The sequence below is a fragment of the Onychomys torridus genome, chromosome 23 (genome assembly GCF_903995425.1).
Source record: "Onychomys torridus chromosome 23, mOncTor1.1, whole genome shotgun sequence".
Lineage (NCBI taxonomy): Eukaryota > Metazoa > Chordata > Mammalia > Rodentia > Cricetidae > Onychomys > Onychomys torridus.
Genome location: NC_050465.1, coordinates 1,505,279 through 1,524,341, shown reverse-complemented (window position 1 = coordinate 1,524,341; position 19,063 = coordinate 1,505,279). Strand labels below are relative to the sequence as shown.

The following is a 19,063-nucleotide window of genomic DNA, read 5'->3' as shown; positions in this document are numbered from 1 at the left end:
GCTGCTTACTTGCTTGCTCCACATTGCTTGCCCAGCCTGCTTTATGTAGAACCCAGGACCACAAACCCAGGGACAGCACCACACACAATGGGCTGGGCCCTTCCCCGCCAATCACTAATTAAGAAAATTAGAAAAACAGGCCTTCCTATAGCCCAATCTTATGGAGGTATTTTCTTAATTGAGGTTCCCGCCTTTCAGATAACTTTAGCATCTGCCAAACTGACATAAAACTAGCCAGCAATATGCTTTTGTATTAGTTTACATCTTAAATATCATGGAGGACAGAGGCTGAGCTGGCAGGGGAGTCTCCTAATATAGACTGCCATAATTCCCTGCCTCTCTGACTCTGGGCCTGGATAGCTTCCCAGCCTCTAGAGGTGGCTCACTTCCACTCCCCTTGAAACTGAGTATGCCTTATGACTTATCTTTATCAACAAAATGCTACCCAGTAATAGGCTGGAAATCCTGATCCCAGCCCTGAAGGACTGGTGGCTTCTGCTTCTTTTCCCTCATAGCTCAACTGATAGACTATCAGGGTTCCAGGAAAGACTCCTGATGACAGTGGCCTGAGGCCCTTAGAGGCTGAGTCCATCTTGCATGTCCGGCCCCAGCCAAGCTTTCCCATCTGAACACAATGTATGAGCAAGCAGTTACTGTGCAAGGACTTGGTTCTTCAGTCTACCAGCTGAACTGTCAAGCCACATACATCACCAGACTCAGCTCCGTCAGCTTGTTCTCAAAAGCCAAAATCCAAGATACCAGCATCAATAGGAAGAAAATTCAATCTATCCCAAAACTGGTCCTGAGAAGATAGAAGTGTGGTCCCCAGAGCACCGTCGTGGAGAGCTGGAGTACAGGGGTTCCCATAGAGAGGAAAAGGGGGTGCAGTGTGAAGCTGCCATTGGTGAATGCAGGATGAGGTTCAGTGGGTATGTCACTGTCTTCATTTCCATGGTGTATATTTTTCCCTACTTCTTCTCTTTGGTCAGAACATGGCTATGAACCCTGATCTCCAGAGCCTAGGTCCTGCATTTATTTATGTAAATATAGCTGATTTTCTGCAAGTTAAGCCTCAAAGCACTTTATATGCTTTATCAGCTGATACATAAAACTGAGTAAGGGGGAGGGCAGAGACATGGCTCAGTAGTTAGGAGTGTGTATTGCTCTTGCAGAGGACATGAATTTGATTCTGAGCACTCATGTTAGACAGGTCACAGTCATCTGTAACTCTAGCTCTAGGGGATCTGATGCTCTTCTGGCCTCTGCAGGCACTTCTACTCATGTGTATACACACACACACACACACACACACACACACACACACACACACACATCTTAAAAAACAACAACAATGAATAAAGGAGCCTTATATATTCTGATGTAGTAACTAAACACTCCAAGTTCTGGACAGCTATAGAAAAAATATTTAACAATTAGCATCTTTGCTCATTTATAGACAGGGTATTTCTACATAGCCCTTGGTGTTCAGGAACTCACTATGTAGACCAGGCTGGTCTTGAACTCACAGAGATCCACCTGCCTCTGCCTCCCAAGAGCTGAGATTAAAGGCCTGAGCTACATACCCTGCTCAACTGTTAGCATGTTAATTGTGTAGGAATGAAGTTTGTCTTTAACATTTAGAATGATGGGAAAAGGAAGGGGAAGTCACTTTTCAAAGGACAGCTTGCAGAGTGGCCATGTGACAGTCTTAAGTCTGGTGGGTTTCTAGATACACATCACTCAATAAGTTCTATATCTGCTTGATAATGCCACACTAATGATATCAAGTGTTGTGTATGTAACAAATGCTTCACAATACAAACCACAACCCTAAATGAAAACACCAACCCTGACTTGATGTATAAAATTGTTCTTGATATTTTTGATCTCTGTTCTTCACAGCTACAATTAAACATCTCAACCTATTTTTGAAAGAAAAAAAAAAAAGCTTTTAAGTGGGGTGATGGTGGTGGCAGTGGCAGTGCACGCCTTTAATCCCAGCGCTTGGCAGGCCAGGGCAGGAGGATCTTTGTGAGTTCGAGGCCAGCCTGCTCTACAGAGTGAGATCCAGGACAGCCAGGACACACACAGAAACCCTGTCTTGAAAAAACAAAAGCAAACAATCAAACCCAAAACAAAAGACGTTGGATATTAAGGAAAATAGCTCTTTTACATTCTGTTTGATAACTACATCCCTTGAGATCGCGATTGCTGTTTATAAGCTGTGGTAGACCTTGCTATATATAAATTTAAACTCTTCATTCATTATTACTTAGTGGGGGTGATGCTTATATTAATTTTAATTGTTTTCTTCCAAACACTGGCTTTATTTTATGTATAAAACTTGATTCATTCAAAATCAATTTTGTTCAAGGAGGCAGGATCCAGGTTTATTTGGTACAAATGGCGAATCAGCTGTTTCATTAAAATAACCCACATGTCCCCACTAACTTGAAATGCCATGGGAAACCATGTATTAAATTCCCCTGTAATTTAAGCAAATTCTGGGCACTCCACTGTGTCCCATTGACCTCTTCCTTTACCAAACTCCGTAATTATTGTCATTGTCCTGTGCTGGGGGTGTCTTTCTGTATGCCGTGAATGTATGTTGTTCCCATTGGTTAATAAATAAGCTGCTTTGGCCTGTGGCAAGGCAGCTTAGAGGCAGGCAGGAAACCCAAGGAGAGAAACAGGAAAGAGAAAGGCAGAGTCTGGGGAGATGCCAGCCTGCTGCCCAAGGAACATGCGGCAGACCAGGGAACCACAGAACATGTGGCAAAACATAGATTAATAGGAATGGGTTGGGATGTAAGAGCTAGCTAGCAAGAGGCTTGCCATAGACCATACAGTTTGTAAATAATCAGCCTCTGAATGGTTATTTTATAAGCAGCTGTGGGACCGCGGGGCTGAGCTGGACTGGAAAAACCTTCTGACTACAGTCCTGCTGTGGGTGTGAAGGGAAGTTCTTTGACCTTTGCAGGATTTATCTAGCCTTTCCTATGTTTACTTTCTCCCAGAACTGAATGGGTCAAGTCCCAAAACAAATCTGGCAAGCACTGTGGTGGATTGCATTATATTTAGAATATAAGCAAAACAAATCGTGCAAAGAGGTCCTGTGTCCAGATAAGGTGTGTCTGCATGTCCCCGACCCCCTCAATCCCAGGGCCATGCCATTCTACCGCCTGTGTCCACTTACGAAGGCCCTCGCCAGCCCTCTCTGCCTCCTTCCCTGGAGAACTTGACCCTGTAACTATTTCTGATCCACCAAGAACAATCACTAATTTCCTAGGCATTGTGGTAAATATGACATTGTCCTTGTGCCTCAGGATATGCAATAATGATGTCATCTGTCACAAACCATGCAGCAGGGTGCTTTATCTGCACTTAAAAGCAGCTTCACCTTGAGTGGTTTCCTGAAGCTCTCTGGCACTTCAGCTACAAATGTGAGCACGACTTGGCTCAGGCCATAGTCCAAGGGATTTAGGAAGGCAAGGGAGAGGACACCCCACACTCTCTTGCTGACCCAGGGAATTCCAAGGTCTGTTGGCTTCTTCCTGTCCCCCACCCCCATTACTTTGTCCTCAGAGCACTCCAACCCATAAGATACCCCTAACTAGCCATAGCCTCGACACCAGGGCCAAAGTCAGAAGTATGAGGTTTTTTTGTTTTTTTTTTTTTTTTTTTTAATTTTCTACAGACACTTCTGAAAAGAGATCTAATAGAGAAAATATACAAAGCATTTGAGAACTTCACCACCATGGAGAGCCCAAGTCTGACCCGAGGTGCCAAAGCCTCTCCCAGGCTCAGGGCTGAGGGCGGCCAGCACGAACATCAGTAAAAACATGCAAAAGAAGGAGAAGGAGAAACATCACGCACCCCTGGACAGTGGGGATAGATCTGGAATGGAACAGGAAGCAGGGATGAAAGTACCAGGCGGCTCTCCTTCCCGCTTCCATCTTTTCCAGTAGCCCTGACATGGAGGAAGGCATGTGCTCCACCCACTGCCCAGGGCCTGCAACCCACAGCTCATGACTTCTGTACCCACCTGCTCCTGTGTTCCTAGGTGCCAGGCCAGGGCGGCCCAGCTCCTCATTTCTTTGGTTCCATTCACAGAACAGTTGTGCTTAACAGACTCATCCTACCCTCAAACTCCAGGCTCCTGCCGGCGGATGAAGGCACTGACATGAATCCCCAGGAGAGCCCAGGATACCCACCTGCTCTTGTGCTCTGATGGGTCCAACCCAGGACACATTTCCCCACCTTAGTCCACACTTAGGCCTAAGAACCAGGAGAACATAGGAAATGTGCTGTGCATGAAAAGTCTTTGGGGACTTGCCCAAATGTGGGGGTGGTATTTCTGAACCCCATGCCAAGCCTCATCCATGCTCTCGCCCCTGCCCCGGGCTTTCACATATCCAGCCCCTCCTTTTAGTCCTTCCCCTTGGCCCAGCCACTGGGGAGCTGAATTAAAACAACGATTACAGAAACCATTTTGGGCAACTATCCTCTCCTGCCTCACACCTGAAAGACCAGCGGACACAGAGGTCCCCTCGAGAGATCATGGCCCTGGTACAGGAAGGAGGGTGGGACTGGAATGAATAGTGCGACATGTCACATCTATGAAAAAGTGCCCAAGGTACAAGCTAAGCAAAGGGAGGAGGAGGGCCAGAGAGTGGCCAGGAGGAGGAGGAAGAGGGCAGGGCGGGCCTGGAGGGAAGGCCTCACACCACCCCACAGATGAGCGTCTCCACCACGAAGGTGTTCTCAAAGTGACGGATGGCATTGCAGTTCTTGGCCCCACGTTTGTTGATCCCTGGGAAGAAAAAGAAAGTCCCAGTTAGGCCTGTGTCCAGGCTCAGAAAGGCGGCCAGCCTCTGAGCCTGAGAGCCCTGGGACTTGGCAGGGCAGGCAGGGGGAAGTCAGAAAGAGACGTGCAGTGTCACTTTCTGTGTGTTTATTTTACAAGTGGGTTGTTGGACTAACAGGGCTTGGCGGGGGCTGGAGAGAAGGTCTCCAACTACAAAGACATCCCAACACAGTACCATGAAGTAGAGAGCGTTCCTAAGTCAGGCTCACTATGTGCCTGTCATGGCTCTGCTGTTCAAACCTTCCAGGTGCTACGTCACCCCCTGTGCCTCAGTTTCCTTTAAAATGCACAGTTAGAATAAAAATGGTGACGGCAGTGGTGAGGGTTAAGTGAGGCAGTGCCCGGCACGCCTTAAGCGCTTGCCTGACATTCATTGCAGTTAGGTTATATTGCTGCTAGGATGGCTGAGCCAGGTCTTGTCAGGGGCTGGCTGGGGTTTGGAGCCCGGGACTGTCACTCACGCCTCCGGGTGGCCCGGCGCCGCAGCCGGTATGTGTCTTTCCCATTGCACAGGTGGTAGATGAAGGAGCCCAGAGCCTCCTTGTCACTGACAAGCTCCGTCACCACCATCTCCTCCTGGATGATGTACGTCTGTGGGAGGTAGGTCCCTCTCTGCAAAATGGAGAAGGTGGGAGTAGTATGTCAAAGCACGGCCTCCAGGGCCCTCCCACTGCCCACTTTCCCCTGGGGCTCCCCCACACCCCTCTTCTACACCTGAAATGACTACTGTCCCAACACACTACTTTCTCACTCCCAGAAGCCCTTTGATAGCCAACGCTGGTACCTGTCCTATACTGTGGACATGTCTGGCCTCCCACTTTAAGGGAAGTGCTCCTGAAGATAGGGCTTGCATCCACTGCCCTCACTACTGCCCCAAAGCATGCATCTGAATGCTAAGGAAGTTGCACTTGGCATTCTGTGAGTTGGGGAGAGGAAAAGGGGAAATGACTGAGGATGTGGCTAGAGAATGGTGGAGAAGTAATCCTTTGTGGGTGCAGGGACAATGTCCCAGACTCCCCGTTGAGGCTTGGTCTCCTCAGGGGAGGGGACAGATAAGAACAATAAGAGGCTGCCCACCTTCACATTCATGAGGAGCTCCCAGAAGTTTCGAGGGGGTAGCACAATGGTGGTGTTGAGTTCGATGACGTAGCACTTGTCCAGAGAGATGTCGTGGTAGGCAGTGAGACCCTAGGAGGGAGGAGGTATCTATTAGTCTCTGTGGAAGGCAAAGGCCTGGACCAGCCATCCTACTGAAGGTTTTCAGCCAGGGGAGGTCTGAATCCTACCGGGCTATCAGTGGGGTCTGGGATCTCAGAAGTAGTGCCCTCCCCCAAGTTCCTGGACATCCAGCTAGGGAGTGCCCCCTCCTTCTGCTCCTCTCCAGGCTGGTGGATGTGCCACTTAACAGACAAGAGCACACTGGTTGTTCAAGGCCTCCACTGCTACAAATGATCTTTCTGGGGTTTGCACAGCCAGGCGAGGATAAGGGCACATGATTATATCCCACTATGCTTTTCATCAAAATGGTGAGGTCTAGTTGTCCTGGGGAAAAAAAGAGCCTTCTGGGACACAGGAGCAAGTTCCTGGCCACCTCCAATCCCCAGCCAGGTCCCTTGTCTCAGGGAGGCATGTAGTGGATAGCCATCCCAGCATTGGCCTGGAAGTTCCAACCCCCATTGAGGCTTCGAAAATGGTCACGCCCACAAGGCGGGGCGGAGGAGGAAGCAGAAGACCAAGGATCGAGAGGAGGTCTCGCTCTTGGTTCCGGGACCCTGGACGCTGGAGGTAGACTGAGCAGAGTTCTCCAGAGAACACCACCGGACTGCGCTATACCTTTGCCAGACCCTGCAACCTACCCCTTCATTTATAAGTTACCCCACAAAATAAACCTCCCTTTTAACTACGTGGAGTGACCTTAATAATTTCACCAATAGAGGCATGCTACACCCCAGGGTCCAGAGGCCACTTCAGAACACTCAAGGAAGCACTGGGTTAACACAGATGCTGGGAAGGCCTACAGAAGAAGACTGAAGCCTATGTCTCACTGATCTCAAAAGTAGCCAGGGAAGGGAGTGGTGACCTCAAGGAGGAAGGAACCGATTGGGAAAAAGCAAGAGGGAACCTTTCTGCATGCTGGCAGGGAGCCCGACTTTACCTGGGTGGTGTTACACAAATAAGCCACCCACTTGTCTGTACACTGTGATGGTGGCTGTACAAATGCAAACGGATCCAGGACCCTTGGCCTCACAGGGACAGCCAACCCTATAACTGTCAGACAGCCCAGGACAAAGCAGTCCACCCTGACCCCAATCTACCACTGGCAATAGCCAACAGTATTACCTTCATAATAAAAGCAGTATCTAAAGGCCAGTCAAGGTGACCAAAGACACCTGCTGTACAGTGTACATACAACCTTTGTTGGTGTTCTTACTCCTTGTTCCAGTCCCCAGAACACTCTCCACTGCCCCACCCCAGATCCCTGTGGTGGTATTGTGTTCCCCACAATAATAAATTTATCTGGGGTCAGAGAACAGACAGCCACTAGAACAGAGCCAGAAATGGTGGCTAGAAAATGGGTCAGAGCAAGCCATAGCAGAAGTTGGGCGGTGGTGGTACACACCTTTAATCCCAGCACTTGGGAGGCAGAGCTAGCCGGATCTCTGAGTTCAAGGCCACTTTAGAACCAGCTAGGCATGGTGACAAACACCTTTAATCCCAGAAATCCAGCCTTTAATCCCAGGGAGTGATAGCAGAAAGCAGAAAGTTTTATAAGGCGTGAGGACCAGGAATTAAGGAAGTTAAGCATTTGGCTGGATAAGCATTCAGGCTTTGGAGCAGCAACATTCAGCTGAGACTCATGTGGAGGAGGACTCAGAAGCTTCCAGCCTGAGGAAACAGGATCACCTGAGAAACTAGCAAGGTAAGATAGCTGTGGCTTGTTCTGCTTCTCTGATCTTCCAGCAGTAACCCCAATAACTGGCCTCGGGTTTGATTTTATTAATAAGACTCTTTAAAATTCATACTACATATCCCAGTCACCTACTAGCCACCCACAAATCAGCCTCACCCGCTGGAAGTCATGGATAATGTCTGCAGGGTCCCCACCACCAAACTGGGGCACGGGGACATTGATGCGTTCATAGTTCTCCTCAAGATAGATTTTCACATCTTCCTCCAGTTCCATCCGAGTCCGGATCTGGGAGGACAGGGAGTCTTCGTAGAGCACGCCACAGTGGAAGAGGTTATCTCGGGCCAGCTGCAGAAGGTGAGAAGAGAGACAGACAGTCACACAGGGTGGGGACATGGCTACACTGCCTATCTGCCTACTTCAGACCTGGGAAGCAGGCAGGGTGGGACCTATGACTTTCTCAGAGATGGGGAAACAGAAGAATGGGGAGGTAGGTCAGAGTCCAGGTCTACTAGTAAGGAGAAAGAAGCGGGGTCTCAGAGAAGTCACTTCAGCCTCACAAATGGAGGGCAGGATAAACAGGTTCCTAGGTGAAAGACTACTCTGAGCCTCCGTTTCCCTATCTGTAAAGCATAAGATCCCAAAGGCCTACCTGGTCTCAAAGTCTTAGATCTGTGAAATGGCCAGGCAAATAAGAACAGGACCCACTAGCCCAGTGGAGGGACAGAACAGTAAATCCTATAGAAAGCTTGAGTAGGCAGGAGGGAGAAGGCAAGGGATGAACAGGCTGGGCCCGTGGAACACCACCAGGGGTGCCTGCCTGCAGACACTTGGGTAGACGTTAAGATGGGTAGGCGAAGAGCTCCAAGACAATGCCACTCCGTACCCATGCTCTTCCATGGATAAATCTCACACTACTCCTGGCCTTGCCCTGCCCCACCAGGCAGATGGCTCTATCACCCATCATCCAGGGGAAAGTAAGGTGGTGTTACTGGTGATGAGGCCACCACCGTCTTCTCTAGAAACTCAGAGGCTCCTAGGGACTCCATGACATGTACTGGGCAGAATTCCCTCCCACTTCTTAGTCTGAGGAGAGACTCTGCTTATATGATGAAACATCCCAGCCACGTGGGAGCCCTGAGGGATTGAGGAGGCCAGAGGGAGACCAGATGCCAGGGTCAGACCCGACATGGCTATCAGGCCAACCGCAGACTGTCCCAGGGACGGTCTGGAACACCCACGATTCCTGGGAAGTGGGGTGGGGTGAGGAACCCTTCAAAAGCACATGTAAGGTCTGGGAAGAGAGGAGACAGAGCAGAGGCTCTGCAGGAAAAGGCCAGGAGAGGGTCCTACCCCAGAGAGCGAGGACACACCTGCAAAAGGCTAGCCTTGAAGGTATAGTTAGTTAGCCTGCTTTCCGGGGAAATTCCAAAGGCGAGAGACATGTGGGAGTTGAAGTCTCCAGGGCACTGGTCCACAGAGCACAAACTCTCAGGTAATTTCTAGTGTGGAAAAACTAAGTGGCAACAACCTTAAAAGCTTAGAAGATGTAGGGTCAGCTGGGTCCACAGTGACTGGAAACCCTAGACTGTAAGACACCCTGAGCTTCCCATTGATCCATCCATGTTTGACCTCTCTTATACTACAACTCAATTCAGTACTCAGGTATGGTGACCCTTCCTCTTCCCTGGGTCTGGGTGACCCAGCTTTGGGCCTAAATCTCTAGTGGGTATGTGTTGGGGAAGACAAGTGAGCTCCCCTGTAGACCTGCATTTCCTTGAAGCAGGCTGTGGTAAACAATGCATAAGCTGCCCAGCACTCAAATCCAGATGTCCACACAAGGAAAATATGACCCCTAGATACAAGGTCTGAGCTCCAGAGAGATTCATAAACTCCTGGTGACAGTGCTTCAGAACAATACTGGCCATTGGTGGGGGCTAGGGACTGGAGGGGGATAGGGGTGGGGGTGATTGGATCCTTGCTTGACTCTTCAGAATAAGAGGTGAGGCAAGGCAAGGGGATACTGGGAAGGAATGAGGACTGTCTTCTAGGCATGCCTGGGCCAGGGTCTTCCTACTGTCTCCCTCCATGTGACCCCATGCCCTCAGCAGACTTCCTTTGCCCATGTCTTGGGGCTAGTCTTCCCCCATCCATCTGCCTGGCTCCTCACCTGAGCAAGGAAGAAGTATCTGTAGATGTAGACGGAGGCAAAGACAAGGCCCATGAGCAGTACCACCATGCCCATAGACAGGTAGCATACGCCACCCACGGAGCCCCCTTTCCTGGAGCGCTGGCGAGGGGCACGTTCCTCCTGTGAACAGAAGTGCTGTGGTCAACCAGGTGCCCCAGAGGGTACCACTCTTCCAAATTCCTCATTCCCTAAGTGAGGTCACCCCCTCTAGCTGGGCTAGGAGCCCTGGGATGGGGGTGGGAGGCAGAAGGACAACACAGATTGTCTGAAAGGAGGAACTTGGCCAAAGTCTCTGGGTCGTCCCTCTGATGTCCCACTGTCCCCCTGCAAAACTGGAAAGAAATGGAGACTTGCCTGGAAGCCCTAAGACAACCAGCCTGGATTAAGCACACATACTTTGAATGGCCTGAACTTAGATCCTGTTACTGGACCAGCTTAACCACCCTCTAGTCCAGTGGTTCTCAACCTGTGGGATGCAACCCCTTTGGCAAGCCTCTTTCTAAAAAAAAAAAAAAAAAATTCACATTACGATTCCTAACAGTAGCAAAATTACAGTTATGAAGGAGCAATGACAATAATGTTATGGTTGGGGGAGTCACCCCAATACGAGGAACTGCATTAATGGGTTATGTTATTGGAAGGTTGAGCATACTGCTCTAGTCATTCAAACATAAAGTAGGGCACATCAGATGGCCTGAGCGATTGGATTAGACCAAGGAGTTCATGGGAGCTAGAACGCATCTGGTAGGCTAAGTGCTACTGTCCTGGGTAATGGGGAAGCAAGAAAGAGCGGAGCTAGAGAGCGACAAGACCTGACCTGTAAGGTGGAGGCCCAGGATGGGCTGGGATGAGGACAGTGGGTAATGGGGGCATGTATTAATTATTTTTCTTGTGGCTGTGGACCCTGAGAAGAAACAGCCTGAGGAAGGAAGAGTTTGCTTCAGTTCACAGTCCGTTACGGTGTGGATTTGCACAGTAAATGCTCACATCTGGGAGATCAAGTGGCAGATGGATGAATGCTGGCTCTCAGCTAGCTTCCTCCACTTGCCCTTTGTCTTCAGTCTGGGACTTCAGCCCACAGGCTAGGGCTACCCACATTTAGAGTGAGTCTCTCCTCCTTCCACTAAACGTATGTGGGAAAGCCTTCACAAACACATGCAAAAGCATGTCTTAATCTAATCAGGCTGACAAGTGAAATTTAGCTAATCATGGATAGATGTGGAAGTTTCTGGGATCTACGAAGATGATCACTGACTGAGGGAAGCAGGGGCTCTGGGAGGCCGGAGGATATGGGCACAGGTGCTCATCTCTAAAAGTAGCCCTGGGCCTGCAGTCCCTGTACTGAACTGTGCCTCCATTGTGTCCTACGTAAAGTGCACAAGATGGAACTTGAAGCATCTGGAAGCCCTCGCTAGGAAAGAAACACGACTGTCTCTTTCTTTGCAAGGCCACAGGCCCCACAAAAGAACCTGCTTCCGGAGCCAGGCTTACAGGACTCTCAGACTCACCCCCAGGACACACACGTCTGAGCTGGCGGATGGTCTATGAGTACAAAACTCACCAGGACTACTCTGCCTGGAACTGGACTTGAGGGCCACCTCTTGACTACCTCTTTGCATGACCTCCATTCCCCCTACAGTAGCCCAGGCTGGCCCTCATCTAGTCTTGGTGATGCTACAGGCACCACCAGGCTTGTTTCTGCCTCTAGTATCCACCACTTACTCTGTTTTTTCATAGTGTTCAGATATGGTCAAGAGAGGTCAAAGGTCAATATTCACAGAACTCCCTTCCCAACCTTGAGAAGACAAGCTGACTGGGGAATGGAGTTTTTCCACAGGCCTTAGGTAAGCAGGTCTGATTGACCCCTCTTCCATTTCCAGCCAGACATTGTGGGATTGTGTTATTTCTCTTTTTTTCAAGAGGTGTTGGGAGGGTGAGGACATGGCTGTCTAGTTACTTAGGACAGGCCTTTATCGCAACACAGCAAAGGGGTCCTGGGCTTGGGCCGTAGGAGTAGAGGTGAACCCCACCAGAGGGTCTGATTCCCCACTGTTTGGCACTCTCCAATCCAATCTCTAAGGAAAGGACAGAAAATGTCTCGGGTTCCCACTTCCACAGTGGGGACCCTCCTACAAGATCAAACCTTGGCCACCCTGCACCCTACTCCTGGTTCTGGCCTCCAGGAAGCTGACCAGAGGGGCAGGGGCTGTAATGGCTTTGCAATTGCACTTAGCAACCCTGTGGTCATACATGATCCCAAGAAAGGTCTAGTGGCCTGGCATGGTGGCAAATGCCTTTAATCCTAGCACTTGGGAGGCAGAGGCAGGCAGATCTCTGTGAGTTCGAGGCCAGCCTGGTCTACAAAGCGAGTTCCAGGACAGCCAGAGCTGTTGTTACACAGAGAAACGCTATCTTGAAAAACAAAACAAACAAACAACAACAAAAATGGTGCCTAGCTTAGAATCAGGAAAAATTGCCCTTTGGTGGAGCTACTGGGTCCAGAGTAAGAACAGGCAGGGACTACCAACAGGACATCCATCCTGAGGTCATTTGAGGTGACCAGCCTCCAGGGATTAATAGAGACAATGAACCTGAAAGCTCTCTGTAGAGGACAAACTTTGGGATAAAAATAGTAGATCTGTGGCCCAGGCCTTCCCTTTTAGGGCCGCCGTTGCAGCCAGCTGTTGAGGCTGCACAGTGGCTATTCTTTAGCTCTTGTGTTTCTGGAAAACCAAAAAAGCTAGCTTGGGAGAGCTAGCGAGGAAATAAAAGAGAAGTGGGGAGTGGCACAGCAGACTGTGTGAGAGTGTGCTATGCACATGAGAACCACAGACAAGCTGAGGCCTTCCAGCCTTGCACCTGCGGCCGACTTCTGCTAGCCTGGGAAGCTCTGGCTAGTCCAGGTCCTCATGGCTTGGGGGAGGGGATGGACACAGAGACTTCTTGAAGGGAGAGGCCAGTGAGGACTTGGCAGGCAGGAGTTGAGGCTGCAACGGCCCCAGGTGAAGGAAGGTCATGTGTAGATCTGGCCAGGACCCTTGACTGGAAAGATTGGGGATCCCCTCACCTTACCCAGCTTGGGTGGTAACTATATACATTTAGTAGCCAGAACAATGAGTTCCACTACTCATTATATTTCCACTCTCAATATATTTCTTTGATGGATTCCCAGTTGGTTATTAGAGAAAGTGTAGCCCTCTGCAGACCTGGCAGATGTGGGTGGGCTCTGAAAGCTGTTCTTTTTGTAGAAGGAATTGACATCCATCTGCACCAGAGGAGTGCCCAGAGGCCCTGTCTCTCAGATCCCAGGCCTGTCTAGGAAAGATCTTCAGGCAACTGAGCAGCAGGAATTGAGCTCAGACACACAGCTTGCCCTGCTTGGTCTCCCCAGAGGTAACTGTTACCTGGGAAACATTTTCTGAAGATGTTAACCTTACCCCCACGCATTCTCATCCCCTTCACGACTTGCATGGCCCCTCACCAGCTGCCTCAAATCCCTGTTTCTTCCTGTAGCTCACGTAACTACCTAACTATGTAAGCTTCAGCTATCTGGTCTTTTCTTTAAGCCTTCAACTTTGTATATGGCTCCTGTATTGATGCATATATAAAATTTAGTTTGTTTTTCCTGTGAATCCGTTCCCTGTCAGTTCATTTCACAGTCTAAAATTATCAAACCCTTTAGAGGGGAAAAAGGAAAGTGTACATCTTCCCCGTGCTAATGATGGCTCTTGTTCACCTCTTCTGACACAAAGCTAGGGGGGCTCCATCATCTCGCTGCCCATCCAAACACTCCGGCCTGTTGAACCAAACCTTCAGAAACACAGGACCGAGCAGTACAGCTGGAAGTGAGGGTTAGTTAGCAAGGAAATCTTGGATGTCTCTACTTGAGGACAAAAAGCCCAGCACTGCTTTTGTCTTGTCAAAGCCAAGGCTTAACTTCCAACCCTGGAAGGCTTGCTGTCCTCACTAGGGGGTCATTGTAGACTGTGATCTCACACAAGCTGAGACCTTTGGAGTCTGAGGATTATGGGGTAGCAGTGAAGGGTGGCCAGCTAGCCTTCTGGTGAGGATAGCCTCCACTCTAGCTGCTTCCTCCCTTGTCCTGCTGGAGACCAGAAAAATGTTGCTCTCTCCCCCCTGGAACAGTTACCAACAGCCAGGCACTGGGAGGTTTCCCTTTAGAAAGTGGAAAGATGGTGCATACTGTTTCCAAGGCAACAAGCCCTCTGAGCAAAATGCCTCTCTGCACACTCATGTTAGGGATGTGAGCCAGATGCCTGCAGACCGAGAGGGGCCTGGGCCTCAGCCTTCAGGGGCTTTCAACAGTGCTTGTAAGATAATTAGCAAAGCTAGGGGCAGAAGGGATAGAAAACCACCAACTGAAACACAACTCAGCTGAGATATAGCTCAAAGGATGATAGCTCTCTGTCTCCCACCCCTCAGTAACAATGCCAAAAAACAAGTGGATTATGCTACAATTGAAGGATACTTGGTGGGAAGCAAGGAAGGACAGAGACATAAACTTTGCAAGGCAAACATAAACAGATGAAAGGCTGAGGACTGTGAGATGGTCACCACCCCAATCCTATCCTAGGCATTTTTTTCTTTCCTAGGCTGCAGGCTGCTGTTCACAGAGGCAAGGATGCCCAAGGGTGTGTGGGAAACAGACCTACAGACAGACTGAGGCCTTGCTGGGGGCAGGAGGCAGGTGAATACTCACTGTCCCTGAGCACTAGTGCACAGATGATCAAGAAGCAAAGTCATCACCTGAGTATATGCCACGCATAGCCAAGGCTCGGAGGTTTCTCATTAGTGACCTCCCACCCCTACCCACTCCAGTCTGAGGCCTCCGGGGGCAGGCTGCAGCTATGAGGATCCCTGTGTTTGGCTGGACCCAGAATTCTCTCTCCTCCTCCATCCAGACAGCCCAGGCTTCTCTAGAAAACAAAGGCTCAGAAAGGATCTGAAGCAGAAAAAAAAAAAAAAAAAAAAAAAAAAACCAAGGATGGAGGCTGGAAGAGGGCTCCCTCATAAACAAAGAACTGGAGACTTCCAGGACAGAGGGGAAAACCCAGCTGTGTGGCCAAGGTTTTAATCATAAACACTTTCCCCCTTGGGAAGAAAAACTCCCCCTCATAAGCAGTCTGCTGACAGCCTTGAACAGCGGAGCCAGGGGAAGACAGAAAGGAGAGGGGACCAGCAGGGGAAGGGGGTGCAGAAAAAAAACAGCAGAGCAGCTCTTCTTTCTGGAAGTTCCCACTCTGCTGACATGGGAAGGACACAGGGTTGGGCTGCCTCTCGGAAGGTCATTATGATCCAGCCCTCTCAGCCAGGAAGACCAGCTCTCCTAGCTGGCAAGGGACAGACAGACCCTTCCCTTACTCGTCCTCCTGCCAAGAGCCTGAGGACAGGGAGACACACACACACACACACACACACACACACACACACACACACACACACACACAGTGAAATCTGACCCATAGGTATGTGGGCTGAGGGAGGGGGGTACTCAAGGGCCATTAATCAAAGAAAATGCCACCGATAAAAATTACAGAGTTGAGAAGATGGCTGAATTTAATGTGCTTCCTTCTTTGCAGCCCCCATCCCTGGGGCCTGTCTGTGTGTGCAATCAGTCGGCGGGAGAGCGGTGAGCATGGGCCTCTAAAGGGGAGGAGGGGAAGAGTGGTCACTTGGCTGCATGCTGCTGTTGGGGCAGGAGGGTCTCAAACACATGCTTCAGTGACTTTCCCACAGGAGACATGCCATGGCTGCAGGTTCCTCATCACTGAAGTCTAACTGGCATGTGGAGATGCTGGGGAGCTGTAGGCCCAGCTGGCCCCCCAATCCCACCCCTCCCCCAACCAGCCTAGGAACTTCCTTCTAGTCTGAGGTCTGGGGACAAATCTTGTCTCAGTAGTTGCTCAGGAGGGGCGGGTCTTGTGGGAAGGTTGCCCTGCAGCAGCTTTCCCTAGCCCCTCACCCCCCCACACACACCAGGCCTGGACACAGGCTGACAACAGCCCAAAGGCCCTAGCTCCCTCATCCGTTGAGTGGTCCTTTTGGGGACAACAGGTTTTGAGTCAGTCAGAACACTAAGGAAGGACTCCAGGGTCACTCACAGTTAAAAGAGACCTTCTTCTAAGCCGTCTCATGGCTCATCATCAGTATGGAACAAAATCCAAAAGCCCTGCCTTGATAAAATAGCTCCTGGGCCTCTGCATCCACCGACCTGTTGTCCCTCTAGCCTCCTGGCTTTACGTCTCAGGGAGCTGACAACGGCTCACGTTCTGTATTGAACTAAAGCTGTGTAAGGAGCCTCTGCCTGCTTTACTGCCATGCCAGCCACTGGGCAGGGGAAATATGCCTGCTGGCTTGGGAGAGCAAGAAGAAGCTTGCACGAGTGAACTGTCTTTCATGGTCCTAGCAGCAGCCCAGATAGACAAAGCTGACACTCAATATCAACTGCCCCTTCACACTAGCTCAGAGCTTGGGCAAGCCATGTAGTGTGAGTTTACCAATAAGCAGGTCTGTCTGAAAGTGTAGGTATTTTAATCCCTCCTCCTGACTGCCCAGCCTGTTCCCTCAGCTCCCTCCAGCCCATGGATAAAGGAGGCTGCTGGGCAGGCTCCAGGCCATGACTAACACAGCACACAGGGCAGGGCAAGGTTGACATTTCCATTTCACGCTGGGTGAGAGCAGGGTGGGCTGCTGAGCTTCAAGAGTCTGATAAAAGCAAGAAGCTGGGCATTAGTTGTCGCTCGCATTGTGCGAGAGATCAAAACAAACATGTGCCTATCGAGAGGGGCTGCAGATGTAGAAATATCACTGAAAAACCGTTCTCAAGGGGAAAAAAATGATACAAAGAGCTATTTCAGGGATACAGGCAGGCAAGTTCCCCCCTCCCCCCATCCCAATGAGGAAGGGAAGATCTTTTCATAAGAAGAAAACATTGAAGAGTGGGCACTTGGCCCACAGAGACAACCATGGTGGTTTCTTCGTCGTCTTCTTCTTCCTCCTCCTCCTCCTCCTCCTCCTCCTCCTCCTCTTCTTCTTCTTCTTCTTCTTCTTCTTCTTCCTTTTTTGGTTTTTTTGAGACAAGGTTTCTCTGTGTAGTTTTGAGCCTTGCCTGGATCTCATTCTGTAGACCAGGCTGGCCTCGAACTCACAGAGACCCACCTGCCTCTTGCCTCCCAAGTGCTGGGATTAAAGGTGTGCACCACCACTGCCCGGCATGCTTCTTTATTATTAACCTGTGTTTTGTGTTCATCTGTAGACTGCCATCTTATTGCACAGACTTGCATAACCAAGTCTTTGGAGGTTAATGAAAAACTTGTAATTTCCTCACACTGGGCTCAGCCATCCTATCCACACCATCACCAGGCTGCCCTAGCATGTGCCCTGAGTAGAATCCTCTGGGACCTTCTCAAGGGGTGATAATGACATTCTCAGAGCTGTTCAGCTTAGCCCTACACCACCACCACCACCACCACCACCACCACCACCATCCCCCACCCCCCCACCCCCCGCCAGATCTGTGGCATTAGGCAGCTGGGTTCCAGTTCCAGGTCTTAACAATCTGACACTTACTAGTTTCTGGGGCCCATACCCAGATTGAAAGGAAAGGCAGAGGCCCCTCCCTGAAGTAGTAAAGGAGGCTTAAGAGCCTAGGGCAAACTTTTAAAACTGCAGACCAGTTCAAGTATCTAAAGACTCCATCCAGTCTTCAGATAAAGAAGCTGCTCATGTGGGGGTGTCCAGGGACCCTTCAACCCCGACCTGGGTGTTGCCCACGTCCCTGGCATTCTTCAGAGTCATAGTCTGCTCAGACTGGCCACTTCTGCATGACCCTCTCTTCTAGATCATTCTCCAAAAGCTCGCTAGGGAAAGACTGAAACAGAGTTTCAAAACTTGGTCTGCGGAGGAGGAAGTGGAAGGGCTTTCTCAGTTCTGCCTGGATGGAAAGGCCGGAGCCTGGTGTGCCCTAGAACCGCTTGGGGGCGTGTGCAAGTGGCCAAGAAAACACCCTTACTGGAGCACAAAGAAGCTCACCTAGGTCCGCTTTCCTTCCCCTGTCCTCTCGTCAGTGATTGCCCCACGACACAATCCACACAGCAGACACTTTTCCATGGCGGAAATGACTGAGGTCCCCTCAGCCAGGGGAAGGCGGAGCACACCGAGGCCACTCCGCACAAAGCCAGCTCAGTGACTAGGGATGCCGAGGGCACCCGGGCAGTGGGGCCGCAGAAGGAAGCCGGACCGCAGGTGTGAGTGGGAGAAGGCTCATCACTTTAAGGTCCGCCAGTTCCAACACCCCCCCAACACACACACCACAGCCCCCATTTGGGGACCAAACCAATGTCACCTCCCCTTTTGTTACTAACCAGTTTCCCCAGGTAATACCCCAACTAATCAGGTCCCATCACCCCACTTTAGAGAAACTAGGTTCAACCCTCCCATCCCCCACCCGGGGACTGGCTTCCCGGCCCCTCCCCCTTGATTGGAACCAGACGCAAACCCTCATCAACATTCCCCAAACTTTCATGGACCCGCCACCTTTCTTTATCTTGGAACTGGGCACCTCGGGACCCTCACATTTGGAAGAGACTCTGTGTGCATCCCCACTTTAGGACTGCTTTGCTTTCGACTGCCGCTTTGGAGGAGGACCCAGGACCCTTTACCAGTTAGAAATAGACCAGCCTTTTCAGACCTCTCTCCCGGTCTCCGCTCGTGGCTCCGGGGTCCTTCAGGTCCTCGCGGCCACTGGGGAGTGTCTAGACCCCTCGACACCCCACCCCCCCCCCCACCTGAGACCCTGTACGTCTCACCCTCGCCGGCGTCAGCAGGATCTCCGCGGCCGGGGCAGATGCCGAGGCCGGGGCAGATGACGCTGCCTTGTCCGCCTTATCGGCCTTGATGCCCGCCACGGCGGGCTGGAAACTGATCTTCACCATGGCTGCGCTGACCCGCGCCTGCTCCCCGCAGCCTCTGCCTGTGCAATCTCCAACAGTGCTGCTGCCTCTTGCTGCGCTGCAGGCACCGGAAGTTTAGATAGCTCCGGAGTCCTAGCCTCTGTCCCCGCCCCAAACCCGCCCAG

At 50.7% G+C, this 19,063-nt stretch overlaps 1 protein-coding gene and 1 long non-coding RNA gene across 2 annotated transcripts in view; one reads left to right on the top strand and one right to left on the bottom strand.

Annotated features, from left to right (window-relative positions):
• Positions 1-4,992, top strand: part of LOC118573054 — a 22,448-nt gene extending 17,456 nt beyond the window's left edge. Inside the window, exon 4 of the long non-coding RNA XR_004943577.1 lies at positions 3,698-4,992. This is a non-coding gene — a long non-coding RNA (uncharacterized LOC118573054). The remainder of the gene's footprint in view (positions 1-3,697) is intronic.
• Positions 3,058-19,063, bottom strand: Itm2c (integral membrane protein 2C). Its single transcript, XM_036173024.1, has 6 exons — positions 18,795-19,063; positions 9,946-10,086; positions 7,935-8,123; positions 5,945-6,055; positions 5,329-5,479; positions 3,058-4,813 (listed from the first exon to the last, which is right to left on the bottom strand). The coding sequence occupies exons 1-6, from the start codon at positions 18,918-18,920 to the stop codon at positions 4,722-4,724; spliced, it is 810 nt and encodes a 269-aa protein (XP_036028917.1). The 5' UTR covers positions 18,921-19,063; the 3' UTR covers positions 3,058-4,721.

Excerpts from the sequence above, each read along its gene's own strand:
- Itm2c (XM_036173024.1), bottom strand. The coding sequence starts at position 18,920 with ATGGTGAAGATCAGTTTCCAGCCCGCCGTGGCGGGCATCAAGGCCGAT. Across the intron at positions 8,124-9,945 it reads GATACTTCTTCCTTGCTCAG|CTGGCCCGAGATAACCTCTT; the intron begins GTGAGGAGCCAG and ends CACCTTCTGCAG. Across the intron at positions 5,480-5,944 it reads AGCTCCTCATGAATGTGAAG|AGAGGGACCTACCTCCCACA; the intron begins GTGGGCAGCCTC and ends TCCATTTTGCAG.